The 17,143-nt window shown below is 35.4% G+C and overlaps 1 protein-coding gene across 9 annotated transcripts in view; it reads left to right on the forward strand.

Moving 5' to 3' along the window:
• The window catches only part of PTPRQ (protein tyrosine phosphatase receptor type Q), a 141,977-nt gene that overhangs the window by 1,240 nt on the left and 123,594 nt on the right, over positions 1-17,143 (forward strand). For 5 of the 9 annotated variants that reach the window (XM_054832907.1, XM_054832917.1, XM_054832924.1 and 2 more), the window contains 11 exons: positions 2,157-2,294; positions 2,897-3,032; positions 4,127-4,381; positions 5,341-5,558; positions 9,605-9,791; positions 9,934-10,218; positions 11,701-11,985; positions 12,651-12,920; positions 14,114-14,374; positions 15,848-15,978; positions 16,159-16,288. In XM_054832907.1, the coding sequence (XP_054688882.1) occupies positions 2,157-2,294; positions 2,897-3,032; positions 4,127-4,381; positions 5,341-5,558; positions 9,605-9,791; positions 9,934-10,218; positions 11,701-11,985; positions 12,651-12,920; positions 14,114-14,374; positions 15,848-15,978; positions 16,159-16,288 (2,296 nt within the window). Of the gene's footprint in view, positions 1-2,156; positions 2,304-2,896; positions 3,033-4,126; positions 4,382-5,340; positions 5,559-9,604; positions 9,792-9,933; positions 10,219-11,700; positions 11,986-12,650; positions 12,921-14,113; positions 14,375-14,449; positions 14,506-15,847; positions 15,979-16,158; positions 16,289-17,143 lie in introns of those variants that run through there. The other 4 variants (XM_054832954.1, XM_054832934.1, XM_054832971.1 and 1 more) reach the window with 4 other exon arrangements.

The raw sequence follows: 17,143 nt of genomic DNA on the forward strand, positions 1-17,143 counted from the left end.
ATGACAATGACCTACACCATGTTAGTTTCCCACCAGTTACAGCTTATAGGACTTGAGAAGGATGTAATTGCAGCACATTTACACTAGATTGTGCGCTTCAGTATAATTCTCTTCTGTGAATTTGTCCAGCCTCCTCTGAAGCCAATCAAACCTTTTAGTACTTTTAAGCTTTGTCAGATAAACTATTTATTTTGTGAAGAACTGCCTCTTTTTGTTTGCTTTGAATCTGGAGCATACCAACTACATTTCATCCTTCACAGTTTCTGTACTTGAACAGAAAATGAAAAATCAATCTCTGCTCACTTCTTCTGGCTACTTAAGATTTTATAGATCTCTGTTTTATTTCCCCTCAAGTGCCTCTTTTTCAGACTGAGAAACCTACTTGAGTCATACACAGAGAAGTAGTCGATAGTAGAAGTCAATAACTGTTTGTTGTTTAGGTCTCCTGGCTGGTGTGTACCTAGCCTGAAGATAGATTTGAACCGTAGCTCTTTGTGGTCAATTTAATTTTTTTTTTTTAAATTGCTGCAAAAAGGGACATTCTAAATCTCTCTCATCAGATATAAGTATGGTAAAATTTCTGTGTACACTTGCGAATACAATTCTTTATTTTAGGTCTGGGAGTATGTATTTATGTACAGTAAAATGGCAGACAATATTGCTGATATTGGAAAATTATTAAAAATGATTAATTCATTTATTGGAAAACATACATTTTGTTATTATCTTTAAAAGCAGATTTTCATACCCTTCGGATTGTCTGGACGAGATTGTTTTCAGGAAACTCAAGCCATCAATTAAAACCTTGCTACTTTTCCTGGAAAAGTGTTCCTTCAACACTTCTGTGTATGACATCAATATTAGTCTAGTATGTCAATTCAGGGGCTTCCAAGAGGTGGTATTTACCCTCTTACAAAGGGTTTATAGAGGTTAAAGGCTTTACAATCTTTATAAAGTTTATACTTTAAAAAGTATGATCTAAACTCCGAACATTAGGATCTTAATAGATTTATAGTTATGTTAGTTTGTCATTAGTTAAAGGAAGTTACCTTAAACCAAACTGAGTTCCAGAGTATGTTGTATTAAAAAAATAGAAAAGAGCTGAGTGTCTTTGCTCTTTATGCGGTTTTTGTTTGTTTGTTTGTTTTCGTGTGTGTGGTAAATTGCTTTATAGGACAACACAAAGTAATATAATAATAAAAATCCTAACTTTTATTTTAGTGTACTAGGGTTCCTATTTGATTTTTGTTTTGCCTTTTTTTGAACTATGTTTTGAGTTCATTGCTAAATGATGGCATTTATTTTTCATCCCAATTCATAAATATAAAAATGGAACTTAAAAGACAGAACTGCAGTCTTTTACTAAATGTTATGTGATAGGGATTGGCATCACATGCCCCAATTTCTCTGAATTTTAGAGGTGTGATTCAGGTTTATATTCTGTTAGACAGAAGCAACCTGTAAGTTTCTGGTTCGAAATGAAATTCCAACATAGAAGGAACCTACTTCTTTAAAGAGCTAAGCCAAAGCTCCTCAAAGGCAGGGACAGTAATTAAAAATGTAGTGTCACAAATACGAAAGACTTGCGTCTAGAATGAGTTGGCCTCTAAGAAGTTGAAATGCTGAAGAAAATTTGTACTACCATGTCTACATTGAATTGGTAGGGAGATGTTTAATAAATTATTTCTTTACGTCTTGAACGTTGCTGCTTCTTATTCTGAGATACTTGGAAGTTGTGAAAGTGATGCCACTAAAGTCTTTACCATGTAATGTGAGAATAGAACTGAGACCTCCAACTCCTGACTGGCTACTAACTGTGACTGCATATGTACATTGCAAGTGAAATCTCTGACCTCATTTCTAAAATGATGACAGATTTCTCTTTTCCTAGTAGGGTGTGTTTGGGTCAGCTGACATGGTTTGGCCACCTCTGGAGAGAGAAAGAAAATAGAACCTATACCTGCAGAACTTGTAAAAAATTATGAAGCCTCTGTGTGTCACGCAGTAGGGCTGGTAATACTGGTCCATATAAAAACTGTTGCTAGCTGAAAAGTTCTAGGTATAAATAGTTAAAATTGACGGAATTTAATTATTTAGTTAGAGGTACATTTTCTGCATTTTCTACTAAGTTGCATTCATGTATGTTTCTGTTACAGGGTTCAGAGAGTCTAGACTGTGACCAAGTGAAAAAGCCTGCTAGAGTAGTTTTGATGGAGTGGACTGAATTGCCCAAAGGAGAGGATCCAGACTATTACATTGTAACATACCAGCAAGCAGATGCTTCCAGTCAAAAAGTAAATTTTGTCAATCTAAGCAATAAGTTATTCCAAATGTATTTAAGCTGTAGGTGCCAGTAGTTAATGGCATTATGTGTTTGTCTAAAAAAAAAAAAAGTAAAATAGCAAATAAAGTTTGGAAAAATGGTACTGAATTCTGTAATTCGTGTAATTTCTGTGCACTCTTACAGAGTGCTATTGAAGCCAGTGGGACTTAAAAGCCCCTTGGGTATCCTGGTTGAATAAGGATAGATAGGCATGTGTTCAAAGTTAAGAATGTGCAAGTTCTTCAGGGTACTGTGGTTTGAAGGAGGAGTCTGACTTCTCCAGAAGAGGCACAGACATGACCCCCCAGATCTGTCTGGGAGGGCGTTGTTCTTATTTTGAGCACAGGATGTTCTAGAACTTAAAGAAAATGCGGGAATTTTAATATGAAGGTGTTTGTTAATAGTTCGATTTCTAAAATGTTTTCTTTTAAATGCATTGGGTATTTTGCAGTTTAACTGCAGCCCAAAGTTTGACGTGCTGCAATATAAGCTACCCTTTAAAAAACTTCATAGATGATGTATGAATTGTGTTTTTATTATTTTCACTATATCCAGAAATTCTTTAACTTGCAGAATGTAAGGAACATTTCTAAAGTTGAACAGAAACCTGTCAGTACTACAATTCTGCTTGAGGAAAATAAGAAGTATGATATTACAATAGAATCCCTAAAAAATGGCCGAGTCATAAGGGTAAAATCGTTTAAGACACGTAAGTAGGGTAGCACAAAAATATTTTGGTATCATTATCGTTAGTCTAATACTGAAGATTAAAGAAGTAGGGGTTGAAATCCTGAGCTTACTCATGTATTTAGAAACTTTGCATGAATGCATATTTTCAATCATGAAGAGTAGAAGGAATAATTTTATGTAACTCATTTGAACAGTGTAACAATTCTGCAATATGGGACTGATGTAAAAGTTTGGGAGATTTGTAAATGTTACAGGCTATACTACAGTAATTCTAGGAGAAGAGGACCATTGAGAAAGTTATTTAAAGCCTGGAAATTTCATATCAACGTAGGGTTGTGATTGTCTTATATAGATTAAATATCTTGGTTAAATATTAAATATTTTTGTTTCTGCTTTATGACACCCCTTCTTTAAAAAGGGTTAATGAGTAGCTTGAAGATCTTAGTATTGTGAGTAAATAGGGCACACTTTTAGTATAAGAATTTGTGAGTCTAGCCACTGAACTTATAAAAACATCATTTATAGCTCTAAATCTGTTCAGGACCACCAGTCCCACCGATTACTAGAATTAAAGGGCTTTCTAATTTTAATTTTGTTAATTGCTTTAAAATAGTTTATAGCATTACCTTTGTACACATTACAAGCTCATGCTAGCTTTGCAATACAGTCTAGGATCTGAATACAAACATCACTGGGAAAAATACATAGTAAGTTGAAAACGTAGCAGCCATTGACTCTGCTGAAACTTAGTACGTTTGGCAAGCTACAAGAAATAATTCATGGTTATGGTACTAATGTGTTACTGTACTTGACATCTATTACTTAACTGATATTCTAGCAAAGTATGTACTTCTACAATTGAATACTCCTTAAACTGTGCACTTAACTTTTATTTCTGGTTGCTTCAGACATAAATTTACATACCATGACAATAAAAAAGAGAATTACTTTCTTGCTTAGTAAGACATTTTCTGTTTTCACACTACCTTTCTTTCCCTCCTGTGTGTATCCCTCATCACTTCTTAAAAGAAAAAAAGATATTAATGCAATAAAACTTTGAGCTAATTATTTTGTTGTGATAAAGACAATATTTATTTTTTCTTGGTGTACTAGGTGGAATTTCAGAAACTGACATCAAAATATTTGTGACAGCTACTACAGTGTCTTTTAATTGGAGTACAATGACCAAAGAATTTTCAGTTTCAGTTTCACTGAATGATACTTCTCAGATTATAAAAAACCCCAGTGGATTCTTTGTATGGAGTAATTTGACACCTGCCACCTTATATACATTTAAGTTCGTATTTGAACAATTACATCTGGAATTTATAAATGTGTCCCAATCACTGGATGTTCAAGCTGAAACAGGTATATATTAGAGTTTGTTGTAGTCACAGGGAATGCAAGGAAGCATTTCATATTTTCTAGAGGAGTTAAGAGTAAATTGTAAAAAGCCTATATTCCATTTTGCAGTTTTTAATAGAAGTGGATCATTTCATTTCTAAAAAGCTGAAAGAAATTGAATGTTAATGTCATAAGCTATTTCTAATTAATATTTCTTAGTATTTTTAGGAGCAAGAACTAAAATTTGTATATGCAAATATTTTAAGCTGTGAATGTTGAAGTTTAGCATGGTAATTATTGGAGTGTATGGATTGAATTTTCTATATAGTTTCAATGAAAAGGCAGGGAAAAATCCTGAATTTGGTAAGGATTTGAAACAATTTTGCCAGCATTCAAAGTGATGGTTTTGTACTGCTGAGTGGCTAACCTAGCTATGGTGTTTTGTGAGAAGTGCTGTGAAGGAGGCAGGATTCTGAGGATATTATGGCTTGATTGTATAACTTCATTACTTTAACTGTGCTACTCTGATAATGCAAATTAAAATCTTTACAATTAGGAACACGCAAAAAAGGATTATATAGGCTCAAATTCAAGGAAATAATTATTGTCTTAAACTCAGGAAACTATTAAAACACAATGATTTGTTAACTTCAATTTTAAGTTTTAAAATTCAACCATCAAAAATTAAGCTTAAAGAATTAACTTTTTCCTAGAGTAGGATAAAAATTAATAGGTCTCTTTTTTTTGCTTCAGTGGGTTGTAGTTGATACTCTTTTAATTCAGTCAATCAGATTTTTTAAGACACTCAGGATTTTGAAGGAATGTTGATACATAATTACTGAATTTTTGGGGGTTTTCAATTGTGAATTAATTAAATGTTATCATCATCAAAATGTCTGTGTAATTATAAAAAAATCTTAAACTGTACCACTGCCATGAATGGTACAGAGTATCTTTAAAATCCTGTCCTTGTTCATCTCTAGGCACCTGTTCCCAAGGGTGGGTGGCATTCCAAAGCAGCTGCTATCGCATGGGTAAGGAGAGCAAGCCGTGGAAGGTGGCACAACAAATCTGTGAAACATCTTCACAAGGGGCGCATCTTCTTGACATAGGGAGTAAAGAAGAACATGGTTTTATTTTGTCTTATCTCCAGACAATTAGTCAAATAATCATGTTGTGGACGGGTCTTAATGACCTAAAGGTCAGTCTATTTTATCTTCTTTGCTATTACGTACATGGAAGCAGGAGAATTTTGATATATAGAGCACAATTCTTTGGAATATAAAATGCTAAACAGTAAGTTGGTTATTTGTTTGTATAGTTATTAGTAGTTAGAAGAGGAATAATTATTTCTTCCTATTTAGAAATACTGAAAATATTTAGCAGCCCATAGCTGGGAGAAAAAGATGTAGTTTATACATAACCTGTTTAATTTTTCTATTTTTGCGAGTACTTCACAGGGATATTGTTTTGCCTGTAGGTGGTGCTGCATCACCAGATTTTAAATCTTCTTCTATATTTACATTACTTAACTATGGATATCAAAGTCTGGGGTTGGCTTTCTCAGTTTTGATGCAGGTCTGAAATGTTGACTGCTGAGCTTAGTAAGGTCTCTCCAGTGCAGATGCTGGATAGTCCAGCAGAAGAAGGGATTGGAGCAAAGTATTTTTTGTAAAAAGTTTCCTGTTCCTCATATTTGGGATATGAGGGTTCTTAATGCCAGCTCTGTTGTTATTAAATGACTCACTGTGGTGTGGTGTGTGGTTTGGGAACAGCAACAGAGATCATAGAATCATAGAATCAGAATAGTTTAGGTTGGAAGAGACCTTAAAGATAATCTAGTTCCAAATCCTCTGCCATGGGCAGGAACACCCTCCACTAGACCACATTGCCCAAAGCCTCATCCAACCTGGCCTTGAACACTTCCAGGGACGGGGGCATTGACGACTTCTCTGGGCAACCTCTTCAAGTGCCTCATCACCCTCATAGTAAAGAATTTCTTCCTAATATCTAATATAAATCCTCCTTCAGCTTAAGGCCATTACCCCTTGTCCTATCACTACAGTCCCTCTCCAGCTTTCTTGTGGGCCCCTGTTAGGTACTAGAAGATGCTCTAAGGTCTCCCCGGAGCCTTCTCTTCTCCAGGCTGAACAACCCCAACTCTCTCAGCCTGTCTTCATAGGAGAGGTGCTCCAGCCCTCTCATCATCTTTGTGACCCTCCTCTGGACTCGCTCCAACAGCTCCATGTCTCTCCTGTACTGGGGCCCCCAGAGCTGGATGCAGTACTCCAGGTGGGGGTCTCACGAGAGCAGAGTAGAGGGGCAGAATTACCTCCCTCAACCTGCTGGTCACACCTCTTTTGATGCAGCCCAGGATATGATATGTTTGGCTTTCTGGGCTGCAAGCATGCATTGCTGGCTCATGTTGAGCTTCTCATCAGCCAACACCCCCCAAGTTCTTCTCCTCAGGGCTGCTCTTAGTCCATTCTCCGCCCAGCCCATAGTTGTGCTTGGGATTGCCCTGACTCATTTGCAGGACCTTGCAGACAAATAAAAGTATTGGGAAAGCTCTCAGAAAGATGGAGGCACTCTGCCAGAAATGTGGGATCCAGTCTTCCTGTGATTAGACTTAGTGAAAACTTCTTTCGTGGTAAGTGTCAGAAGGTTGGGAGGAAGCCACTGTTTTTTGGTTTGGAAAATCTACACTCTGAAATTTAATTTTAATATTGTTTTGGTCAAATTAATTTTAAATGATGTGAAAAACAGTAAAAACAAAGTAAATTTTATTTGTAGGGCAGGAGGTAAGTGGTAAACATGTAGACAGAAAATTTGTTAAATAACTTAATGGGGCTACACAAAATTGGAGAGGCATAACATGCAAACTGAGGAAACACAAACGTGTGTAGGTTTGTGGTTAGACAAGCACTCTAACCTTCTTGGTTAGTAAAGCATCAGTAATATATGCACTTTACATGTAATATTGTTTTATTTCTGTAATTTTTACACCATAGTGTTATTATTTGTAACCAACTTGGTATTTTAAAAATAAGGTAGTATTTGTAAGAGGCTGCCAGAAATAGATGTCCCATGAAAGCATAATATTTTTGCATGTTGGAAAGAGTGCTAGAAAGGTGGGTTTTTTTCTTTTTAAACTCTGATTACACAGAAAAGAGTTAATTGCCAGTTTGGAATTTGACTGTTAGTCAACTGTTTAATCATTACATGCATTTTTGTGTTTGTGGGAGTCTAGTCAGTTAAATGAACTAGATGAGTACCTTGTTTTAAGAGTAGCAAATGATAATAAAATAATGCTTGTTTTTCAAGTACTTTTTTCCTAAATATTTGTATTTAATTAGCGTGTTCAAGTAGTGTATGAACAGGTTACAATCCTTTTAAGTGTCATTTTCGTCATTTGCTCTCATGACAACTCTAAAATGTACTTGCACCAAATTGTACTTACCCCAGGAGTTCAAAGATCATGGGACATACGCTAGGAATTGCAGGACTTGTTTAAAATTTGAGATAAAAAATACAGATTCAATTGTTTTTGCTTTCTCTTTCATATTTGATCCATCCGGGAGTTACATTTCTGTTTTGAAGTTTTTTTCTCCCAGTACGCATAGGACTTGAAATACTGTATGAAAAAAAGTTGAGAGTATAACCTACTCAGAAGATTTCAGCAGCCTTGGGAAAATTGCCAAGCACTGTGGCACCCATAAAAATTGGCAACATTGTAAGCAGGATTAGTTCTGTCGCATTTGTATTCTCACAGTTTCTCCTTCTTTAACCCTGTTTTGATCTGTATCTGCATTCAAACCCTTCCTGATGAGGGTGCGCGTTCTTGTGAAAAGACAACAAGGACCCTGGAGATGGAGGTCAGTGCTCTGGAGCACTTTGGTGGTGCCCTCACATCTGTCTTGACACTCTGTGCAGTTCTGCAGAGTTTGGAAGTGGAAAAGGTAGCCAAAGACTCTTCACTGAGGTTTCTCTTACAAGCTCTTCTACAGAGGTTTATATCATAGTACTATCTTGTGGCTTCCTGTGCTTGTAGTTAATTCTGGTGCCCAGGAAGACCAGTATAAGAAAAAGATATACATTGATCTACATAGTATTTTTGAATTGGCAGGCTAGATGCGCAAGTCCTCCTGGAAGTTAAGTTGAATTATTTCATATGATTGGAAATCTTCTTTACTCTCCTGGGAAAATGAAAAACATGATAGTATTTTATTTGATTTTTTTCAATTGAGTGGATGAATTGAAAAAATAGGCTTGGTCTCAACAAACATGATTTTTTGTTGTTTTCTCAGAGAAATGGAAAAAAAAATTTTTTTTCTCCTCCCTCTCCCCCCTTTGAATATCTTTAACAAAATGGAAAAGCAATGGAAGTCTTAAAATTATGGTGGTATCTCAACTTCTCTTCATTACAGTACTTAAAGCATTTACTTAGATTCTAGGCCCACAGATTTGCTATGCCTGCAAGCAGTTATGCTAGTATACCTCCTGAGAGGACTCAATGTCATGAATAAATGCATTGGGTTTTTTATCAGTCCCCTGTAGTTGTTAGTATACGTTAGTGCAGTGCAGACTGAAACCTGTATCCCACTGGAGGGGTCTGTATTGCAATGCTGTGAACATATTCTATAAGCATGTTTCCTTCAAAATATCACATTGTCCCAATCTAGTAATTGTAGGGCTCTGCTGGAGAAACTGAAGGTACCTCAAAGTTTAGAAACTTGGAGTCAGGGGTGAGTGAGTGTCCTAACTGCTGAGCTACCAGCAAATAGGAGAAAGGGGAAAAGACAGCACTTCCGCATCTGATTGTGAATCTAGCCTTGGATCTTTTCCAGCTAAACTATTTTTGCTTTCAGATCAAATTTATAAATATTTTTGACTGACTGATTTTTTTTTTAAACATCAATAACATTTTTAAAAAATTATCCATCCATGATTATTAGATTATTTGATTAATAGTGATTTTTAAAGGATTGTTTATAATGATCAAACAATGTACATTAGCCTTATGTGGCTTATATCATATCATATCATATCATATCATATCATATCATATCCTTACAATCTACTGTAATAGAAGGGATAGAATTTTACACTGAAATATATTCCTATATAATTTGTATAAATGAAGTATGTAAATTTTGGATATTTAGGAAATACACTTACAGTAAGGAAAGCCTTAATCAATATAATGTAAAAATACATGGGGGTTTTATTTCATTTTTTTCGATATAGGAAGAAGGTCAGCTCTTGTGGACAGATGGATCTCCTTACCTTCTAAAGGCTGGTATCTCAACTTTGTCAATGATACCAGAAAATGAAACTGACTGCTATGCCCTTCAGAGGGATCCCACTGGTCCGGACTATTTCTTCACAGGATTTTTCTGCTATATACAGCTACCCTATATTTGTGAATACAAATGTAACTATATTTCTTCCAGTCTTTTGCATATTTTTTTAAAAGCCTTCCCCCGATTATGTTTATCTTTGAAGATACAAATATAAAATGAAAAAGGTTTTCATGATTTTCAATGTTTTTTTTCATTTTTGGTGTTCTTTTTCAGTACCTCTGGTACCAGAAAACTTCACGTTTAGTGTGCGTGATGTCAAGACAACTGAAGCTGTATTTATGTGGAGTGATACGGACATGTGGCTTAAGTCAGGCTTTGAACTTACAATTAAGTACTATTTTGATCAATGGAAACCATACATTCTGAACTTTCCTGTGAATACAACTCAAACAAAAATTATGCAGTTGTCTCCTGGCCTTTGCTATAGTTTTTTATTAGCAGCAAGGAACCCAGAAGGGGCACAGACTATCTTAAGTCCAATTCTGAAGGTAGAAACAAGTAAGTTACAAAAATAAATAGCAGTAATAACCAGATAATCATACACTTTTAATATTTTTCTTTTAATTACCCTATTCCTTTTGTTGATATTTTGTCTGAAACTATAAATAACTCTGAACATGAATTCTGAATCCAGGATTGACCAGTTGGTAGAGTGGATTCCAACATCTTCATTTTGCATTTGTGCTAAAATGTATTATTGGAATTGGTGAGGAAAAACTCAGGAGTTTTCAGTGGCCACAAGCAGAAAGCCAGCTACAAATTCTGTTTCTATGAAGCATATTTTAAAAGCTTATTCTTACCATAATTTTGCTCACAGAATTCCTACTGATGTAGGAAAGCTGGATGTCAGAGTAGCAGTAAGGTATTTTTTGGCCATGCTGATGCAATGTGGAAGCATTCCAATCTGAAGTAAAAGATTTTGTTGGACTAAACAGAGATATCCCTATATATCTGCAGGAAAGATTAAAACAAGCTTTATGGTATATTGTGTTTTGACCCACGCCACGATGCAGTATGGCATAAGAAAAACTCACGAACCAACTCACTTGTGTTCTAGTAAAATCTAGCTGAAAGAAGCCAAATGAAACCTGCCAGTTGGTAAAGATGAAAAATGCCTTTGCATCTAAAGGTAGTCCAAATGTGAGACAGAGGTCCATTTTCTTAAAGTCAGAAAAAATACAGGTTTTTCTTTAGGGGAAAGAACAGTTCCTTTTCTCCAGCAAGTACCTTTTGTGTAGTTCACTTCTTCGTGCTGCTCGAGCGTACTTCCTACTCCTGTGCCTATCAGCCTCTCTGCTCCCTAGTCAGATGGTTTGGGTTTTGTATGTAAGAGCTTGTAATGCAAGTTGCCTCTATAATGGAGAAAAAAGAATATTCCTGCTTTCTCCTATGAGAAGCAAACATGGTTTTTTACCTCAGAAATCAGCTTTTCAGCTGCAACATTTCTATCTACATTGCTATCCTTTCCAGACAAGGAAAAATAGAACAATTTACTGACTATTAGACTCATGACTGAATTGTTGAGAGAGGTGCAGGAAACATATGAAGAACTATTTTACAATGATTGACAAAAATAGTGTGCATTGAACACTCTGAAATTCAGTAGATTTTGCCATTTAATTGATTAGGACCAGGTTTTAACCAACATGTCATTTTAACCAGCTCATGTCATTTGTCTTAGATGATGTTTCTAATCTGAGTGAAGTACAAGAGGGAGGACCTAAGTGAGGAGACTGAGTTCCACATAAAGAGCTAGGTGATTCCAAAAAACCTCAGTTAGAGAGTAGAAGTATTCTCCTGCATGTCAGTATTAGATATACTATCAAAATCGCTTTGTTTGATTTGCTCTGATATTATTTACCATTTATGTAAGTAAGTGTGCACCGTTAGCTTTTCAGGCTGTATTTTTTTTTAAAAAAGTTATTAGGAAAAGCCATCAGAAGCTATTATCCTATTTTTATTCCTAATCTTGTTCAATAGGACCATTGCACTCCCAGAAGTTAGAGGCTACATATGTTTCATCTGCAGAAATACATTTAAAGTGGAAGCCTCCACAGCATTCATCCAGTGCTTCTTTTCATTACTACCTCCTCAACATTTTGGATACTGAAACCAACATTTGGGAACAGTTAGCAGTTGAAAAAAGCAAGACTTCAATGGTAATAGGAAATGTAAAACCGTATCATCAGTATCAGGTGTATTTACAGAATGTAGCAGAAAAAGGAACTCTAAGCTGCCATGAGAAGCCTATATTAATCACAACAGGTGATGCATCCATTTTCTGGAGGTTTTATTTTACTAGACAGAGTGTAAATTGAAAATACAAGGCCATGTAAAAAAATTTTAAGGCCAAGTACAGACCGTGGTTTGTTGGAAGGTATTGGGTGAAAATCGGGGGAATTATTTTCTATATCTTTTGTTTACTGATTCTAACCTTCAGAACCTTCCAAAAGAGTGAACATACCTATCCCCTTATTTAATTATTCACTTACTTACTTACTTACTGCACATTAATATGTGCTAAAGAAGTGATATCCTATTTGATAAATATTTGTGGTTTGTATATTTAGTTTTAGCAAAGTAGAAACATTACTATGATGTCTCAAATTATGTAGGTGAAGACAGATAAATCTTTTTTCTAATTATAGATACTGTGATTGTGTCATCTTTGTTACTCTGTTTATCCAATGGAAGGAAATATGCTTGTAAAATAAGTCCCTGTTTGTTATGAGAAAACAGAAAGCAGAATCTGCCTGTAACAGGTAGTTGTCTACAAACTATTTTGAGAAATAATTAAATCAATTAGTAGTTTTAAAATAATGAAATTTTTAGAAGCAAAAATAAACCAAAAGACATTATTGGGAAATGATTGTAAATTGATAGTAAGTTTGATGTGGGGCTTTATACTGACATCTTTTTCTTTGATCAAGCCGTCAGTCCACCTACAGCTGTTTATATACACCCAGAGGATGTACAAGAAGAGAGCATAATCCTTCACTGGAAGCTGCCACCAGAGGGTCAGGAATCCTACATTCAAGTGAAACCTAATGCAGACATAGGTGAAACTAAGAAGTTTTTACTAAACAATACAGAAGAATTTAAGGTTGATCTCCTAATTCCTGGAATGGCTTATGAAATAGCAGTGGCAAGTGTGAATAATGGAAATATGAGTGAACTGAAGACCATTCAATGCACTTTAAGTAAGACATCTTTTAATAGTAGGAACTACAGACTGTGATACACACAACATCAGTACCATTATCGTGACTATCTAACAGTTTTGGTAGCTCAAGTCGATTTGCTTAATAGCCAAGTTTCAAAACTAGGATATGAAATGTATTGATCCAATCCTAACTGTTAACAGCAAAGTAGATGTTGTTAACTTTCAGAGAGGGTGCAGCCTTTGGAAACACATTATTAGTACTGATAACTGCAGTGAGGACTATAGTTGGGAATCCTGTCCCCACTGACAGAAGAGATTGGGCAAATCATTGATTTGCATTGAAATAGGAAAATATTGGAATGGTTGAAACAGATTATTTGTTTTTGGAGATGCATTAGTTGTTCTGGGAACTGTGAGAAAGGAATTACCCTATTATTCATGAGAGGGTGCTGGGAAAGGACTTTGAGAGTTAGAAGTAGCAGTAGCTGAAAGGTAAAAACTTTACATTGTTTATCAAAAGGTCTTTCCTGTTAGTCCTATTTTACCAAGATGTTGAAATGCTTTTGGCACAGTATAAATTTTTGTATGTGTGAAAGGAATGGGCAGGATTCACTTATACATGTGGTATGTAAAGGCTGCAGCTCTCAGGTTATAGATATATAAAATGCTGTGTTGTCATTTTTTTTCTAAATTATTACAGTATTTTGGAGGGTAGTAGGCTTAGTCTTTTTCAGAATTTTTTATATAGGATTAGATTTAATACCTCATTCAAGACACAGATGACAGAAAATTCTAGATGGGATTTTTCACAGCTGTCAGAGCCAACTGTAACGGAAGAAAACTAAACATGTCAATATTGCATCCATCAAATGTATCATGTCCTCCATGCTCATCTCCCTGTCCACATCTAAATTTCTGTATTTTTTTAGCTATCCTGACTTACCTTCTCGGTGCGGTTGTGGTTGAAAAGGTAATTCATTGATAGCTTTGGAAGCCTAACTTGCTTTGATTCATAAACTATTTGTCAAATGCTTCAGGATTCCAGTAATAAACACTTTAAAAGCTCAGGTTGTTTATTGTTTCTGAGAAATGCCATGTTTTATTGTGGTAGCTCTTCATTTGCACTGGGCAAGCATATTTCTCAGGGCAGTTGTTTCACACTTATTGTGTGGTTTTAATTTAATTTATTTTCAACCGATTTAACATGTGGCAATTTTTTTCTTCTTTTAGAGCCCAAGCCTGTTCAGATTGTAGTTCCTTATGTGCTTTATAGCAATGCTGTGGTATTGTTTGTTCGCGTGCCTGATATTGGAGTGTTTGATGGCATATATGTTACAAGTAAAGGAGGACCTAACGCGACATTCATTTTAAAAAGTGATGGTAAAGTAACAATTGAAAACCTTACTGCAGGAACAGAATATGATTTCTGTGTCTCCACAAAAAGTGGAAAAATGTTGAGCTCCTTTTACCATGTATCTGGTGTAAAAACATGTGAGTATTTTAAGTTTATACCTATAAAATTGCACAATATTAAATTTTGATTTGTTAACTCTTTTAACTTTATTTTTATTTCAGTGCAGTAGAAAAGACAGGCTATTTAAAAATCACCTTGATACATCTGTGTAAGCAATTAATAATTATACTCACACTGGCTGGTTTTTAGACCAGATTATAATGATCCCTTATAATTTCTAAACTTTCTAAATTGTGTTTTTTATATCAAGTCTGTCAGGAATTGTTGTCCATGTGGGAAACAAGACACATTTTGACCATTTAATTGAGCCAAGAAGATGAGTATCAATGGAGTTACTTCTGTGTCTTGAAATTAAAGTTTTGAAAACGAAAGTTTTTGAAAATGAAAGTTTTTTCCTCCCACTGCATCTTTAAGCAAATAATAAAAGCATTGAGATTCCCATTTTTCAAGATAATAAATTCAATAAGACAGACATCAAAAAAAGTATTATGGGAAGGGGACTCCTAACAAGGCCTTTAAAAAAGGAATTCTAATAAGAACTTAAAAACTGCTGAAATTCTGTTCTGACTTTCCTTTTTTTATTATAATTATACTTCTGGAAGTTTTTCTTTTCCTGTTTTATTATTTTCATTTGAAATTCTTATCTGCTCTGTTTCTTTCAGAGTAGAAATGTTATAAAAGGAAAAATTAAGATAGGATAAAATGAAGCAAGGAAGAATGAAGTGGAGAATGAGGGCAAGACAGAAAAACTCTTCATCAAATAGTGAAAACCTTGAAAGCTGATTTTTCTTAAAATATAGTTTTAATAAAAACTTGGGTTTTAATTGATCTTATGAAAGCATTTCGTAAATTTTGTGTGAAACTGCCTTAGAAATCCTAGTCTGGGATTCTTTCTGGGGCCCCAAAAACTTGGAAGAAAAAAAAAAACCTGACTCCTCACATGTATACAGTTTTTCTTAGAAAAAGTGTAAATTTTGGTGCATTCCAGTGAGCAACAGCTGTGGTGGGGATGAAAGAGATGCAGAGAAAAGTGGAAGCTCCTCTGTAATGTGATCTGAATTGTATTATACAAGGTTATACTAATTAGGGATAAAGTGTATTTGTTTTGCATGGTCTACCCAGTTTTGCAGAGCTGTTGTTTGACAAAATTTAGGTACATTCTGAGCACTGGTGGTGGTATTGGAGTGATTAACTTCATTCTGGAGGACTTTCCCACCTAGGCATGCCAGCTCTATCCTCAGGGAGAAATGCATGTTCAGCTCTGCCTAATTTTAAGATAAACAAGCAAGCAATTCTCTTTAAATTGTGGTAATATTACCTCTTTGTTCTTTCTCCATTTTTCTATTTTGGAATGTCTGTGTGTTTGCATGCCGGAGATCAGATTTTGCCCTCTGTTTGAATCTGTTTTGTCTTCGCTTTTCTGTCTCCAAAGGAGATATAAAAAGTGTGGGACTGAACAAAGTCTCAGATTGTTTTATGTCCCTCTGAAGGTCTGGCAGCTCCACTCAATGTACGAGAAGGTAACGTTACAGACACTTCAATACAGATTGCTTGGGACCGTGCTGATGGAGATTTTCAGCAATACGAAGTTACATGTACAAATTGTGCAAGTGCTTTCAGGGTATGTTTTTTAAAAGACCACTTGTGTATGGGCAATGCAATTATTTTTCAAAGTCTTCTATTAAGTAATTGGAGATTAAATTAAAAGCTATATCTCCAATTAAAATACGTCGAGGTACCATTGACATAAGATAAGCTAATTTTGCAAGCAGTTCTGTGAAAGCTGTATTTGGTTTTCTAGGTCCAGAAGGTCAAGCAAGAAACAGCAAAGTTTTCCAACCTTACTCCTGGTAAGCTGTACAACTTTACAATTCGAACAGAAAAGGAAGGTTTCAGGGACAGTATTTTTGTGACAAAGGAAATAGAGACAGGTGAGACCACAATGTTGTCAAATTCAGCATTTGTTTTACTCCATCTATATGTCTTGCTTTCTTCTTGAATTTTGTTTTTGTCTCAAATAGAGAAAAGTAATTCAATCTTCTTCATAATTTTCTCTTTATTCTCTTTCATTGTTACTTTCCTTATTCTTTGGCTGCTTGTGCCCTTTAAGAATTTGAATATGGTTACAGTGTACAATGAACTGCCATTGTTAACTTTATGATGACTCAACCAGGTGTACCATACAGTAACTGATGCTTGCACACTGTCTGGCTATCAAAATCACAGAAAACAAAATCTTTTTTTCTTAGACTTCTCTTTAATGTTTGATTTCCCACTTCAATGCTGAGTTTGAACACACTTAGTTGTTCAGAACTAAATTATTTTTATGATGGTCTCTCATTGGCCTCTCCTTAGATCAGGACTATATTTGGGGTTTTCTTCATTTTGTTCTACTTTGGGTTAGGACATTTGATTCTCAGCAGCACAGTTCTGTTCTGTTCTATTTCTTCTCCTAGCTGCTAGTGGCTTCCTTCCATTTTACATTTAAAACCCACTTTTTTCCTTTCTTAATTAAGAAAAATTTATTCCAGTGAAACTACATTAAAAGGGAGTTCAAAGTCTCTGAGCTGCTCTCTGTCTCCATTCTCAGCCCGAGAGGGGAGCAGGACAAGGCCGTTGATGCTGTCTGTGTTCGTGTGAGTGCTCTGAGTGTTTGTGATCTGTGTGGCCAGCCACAGTTATGTGTATGTATGTGGTGTATATGTGTGCTCTGTGTACATGTGTCTTCTGGGAATACAGCTTCAGCCTTGCTGCTGGCTGGGCCTGGGGACATGACCTCAGGCTGT

The sequence above is a fragment of the Grus americana genome, chromosome 1, assembly GCF_028858705.1.
Source record: "Grus americana isolate bGruAme1 chromosome 1, bGruAme1.mat, whole genome shotgun sequence".
NCBI lineage: Eukaryota > Metazoa > Chordata > Aves > Gruiformes > Gruidae > Grus > Grus americana.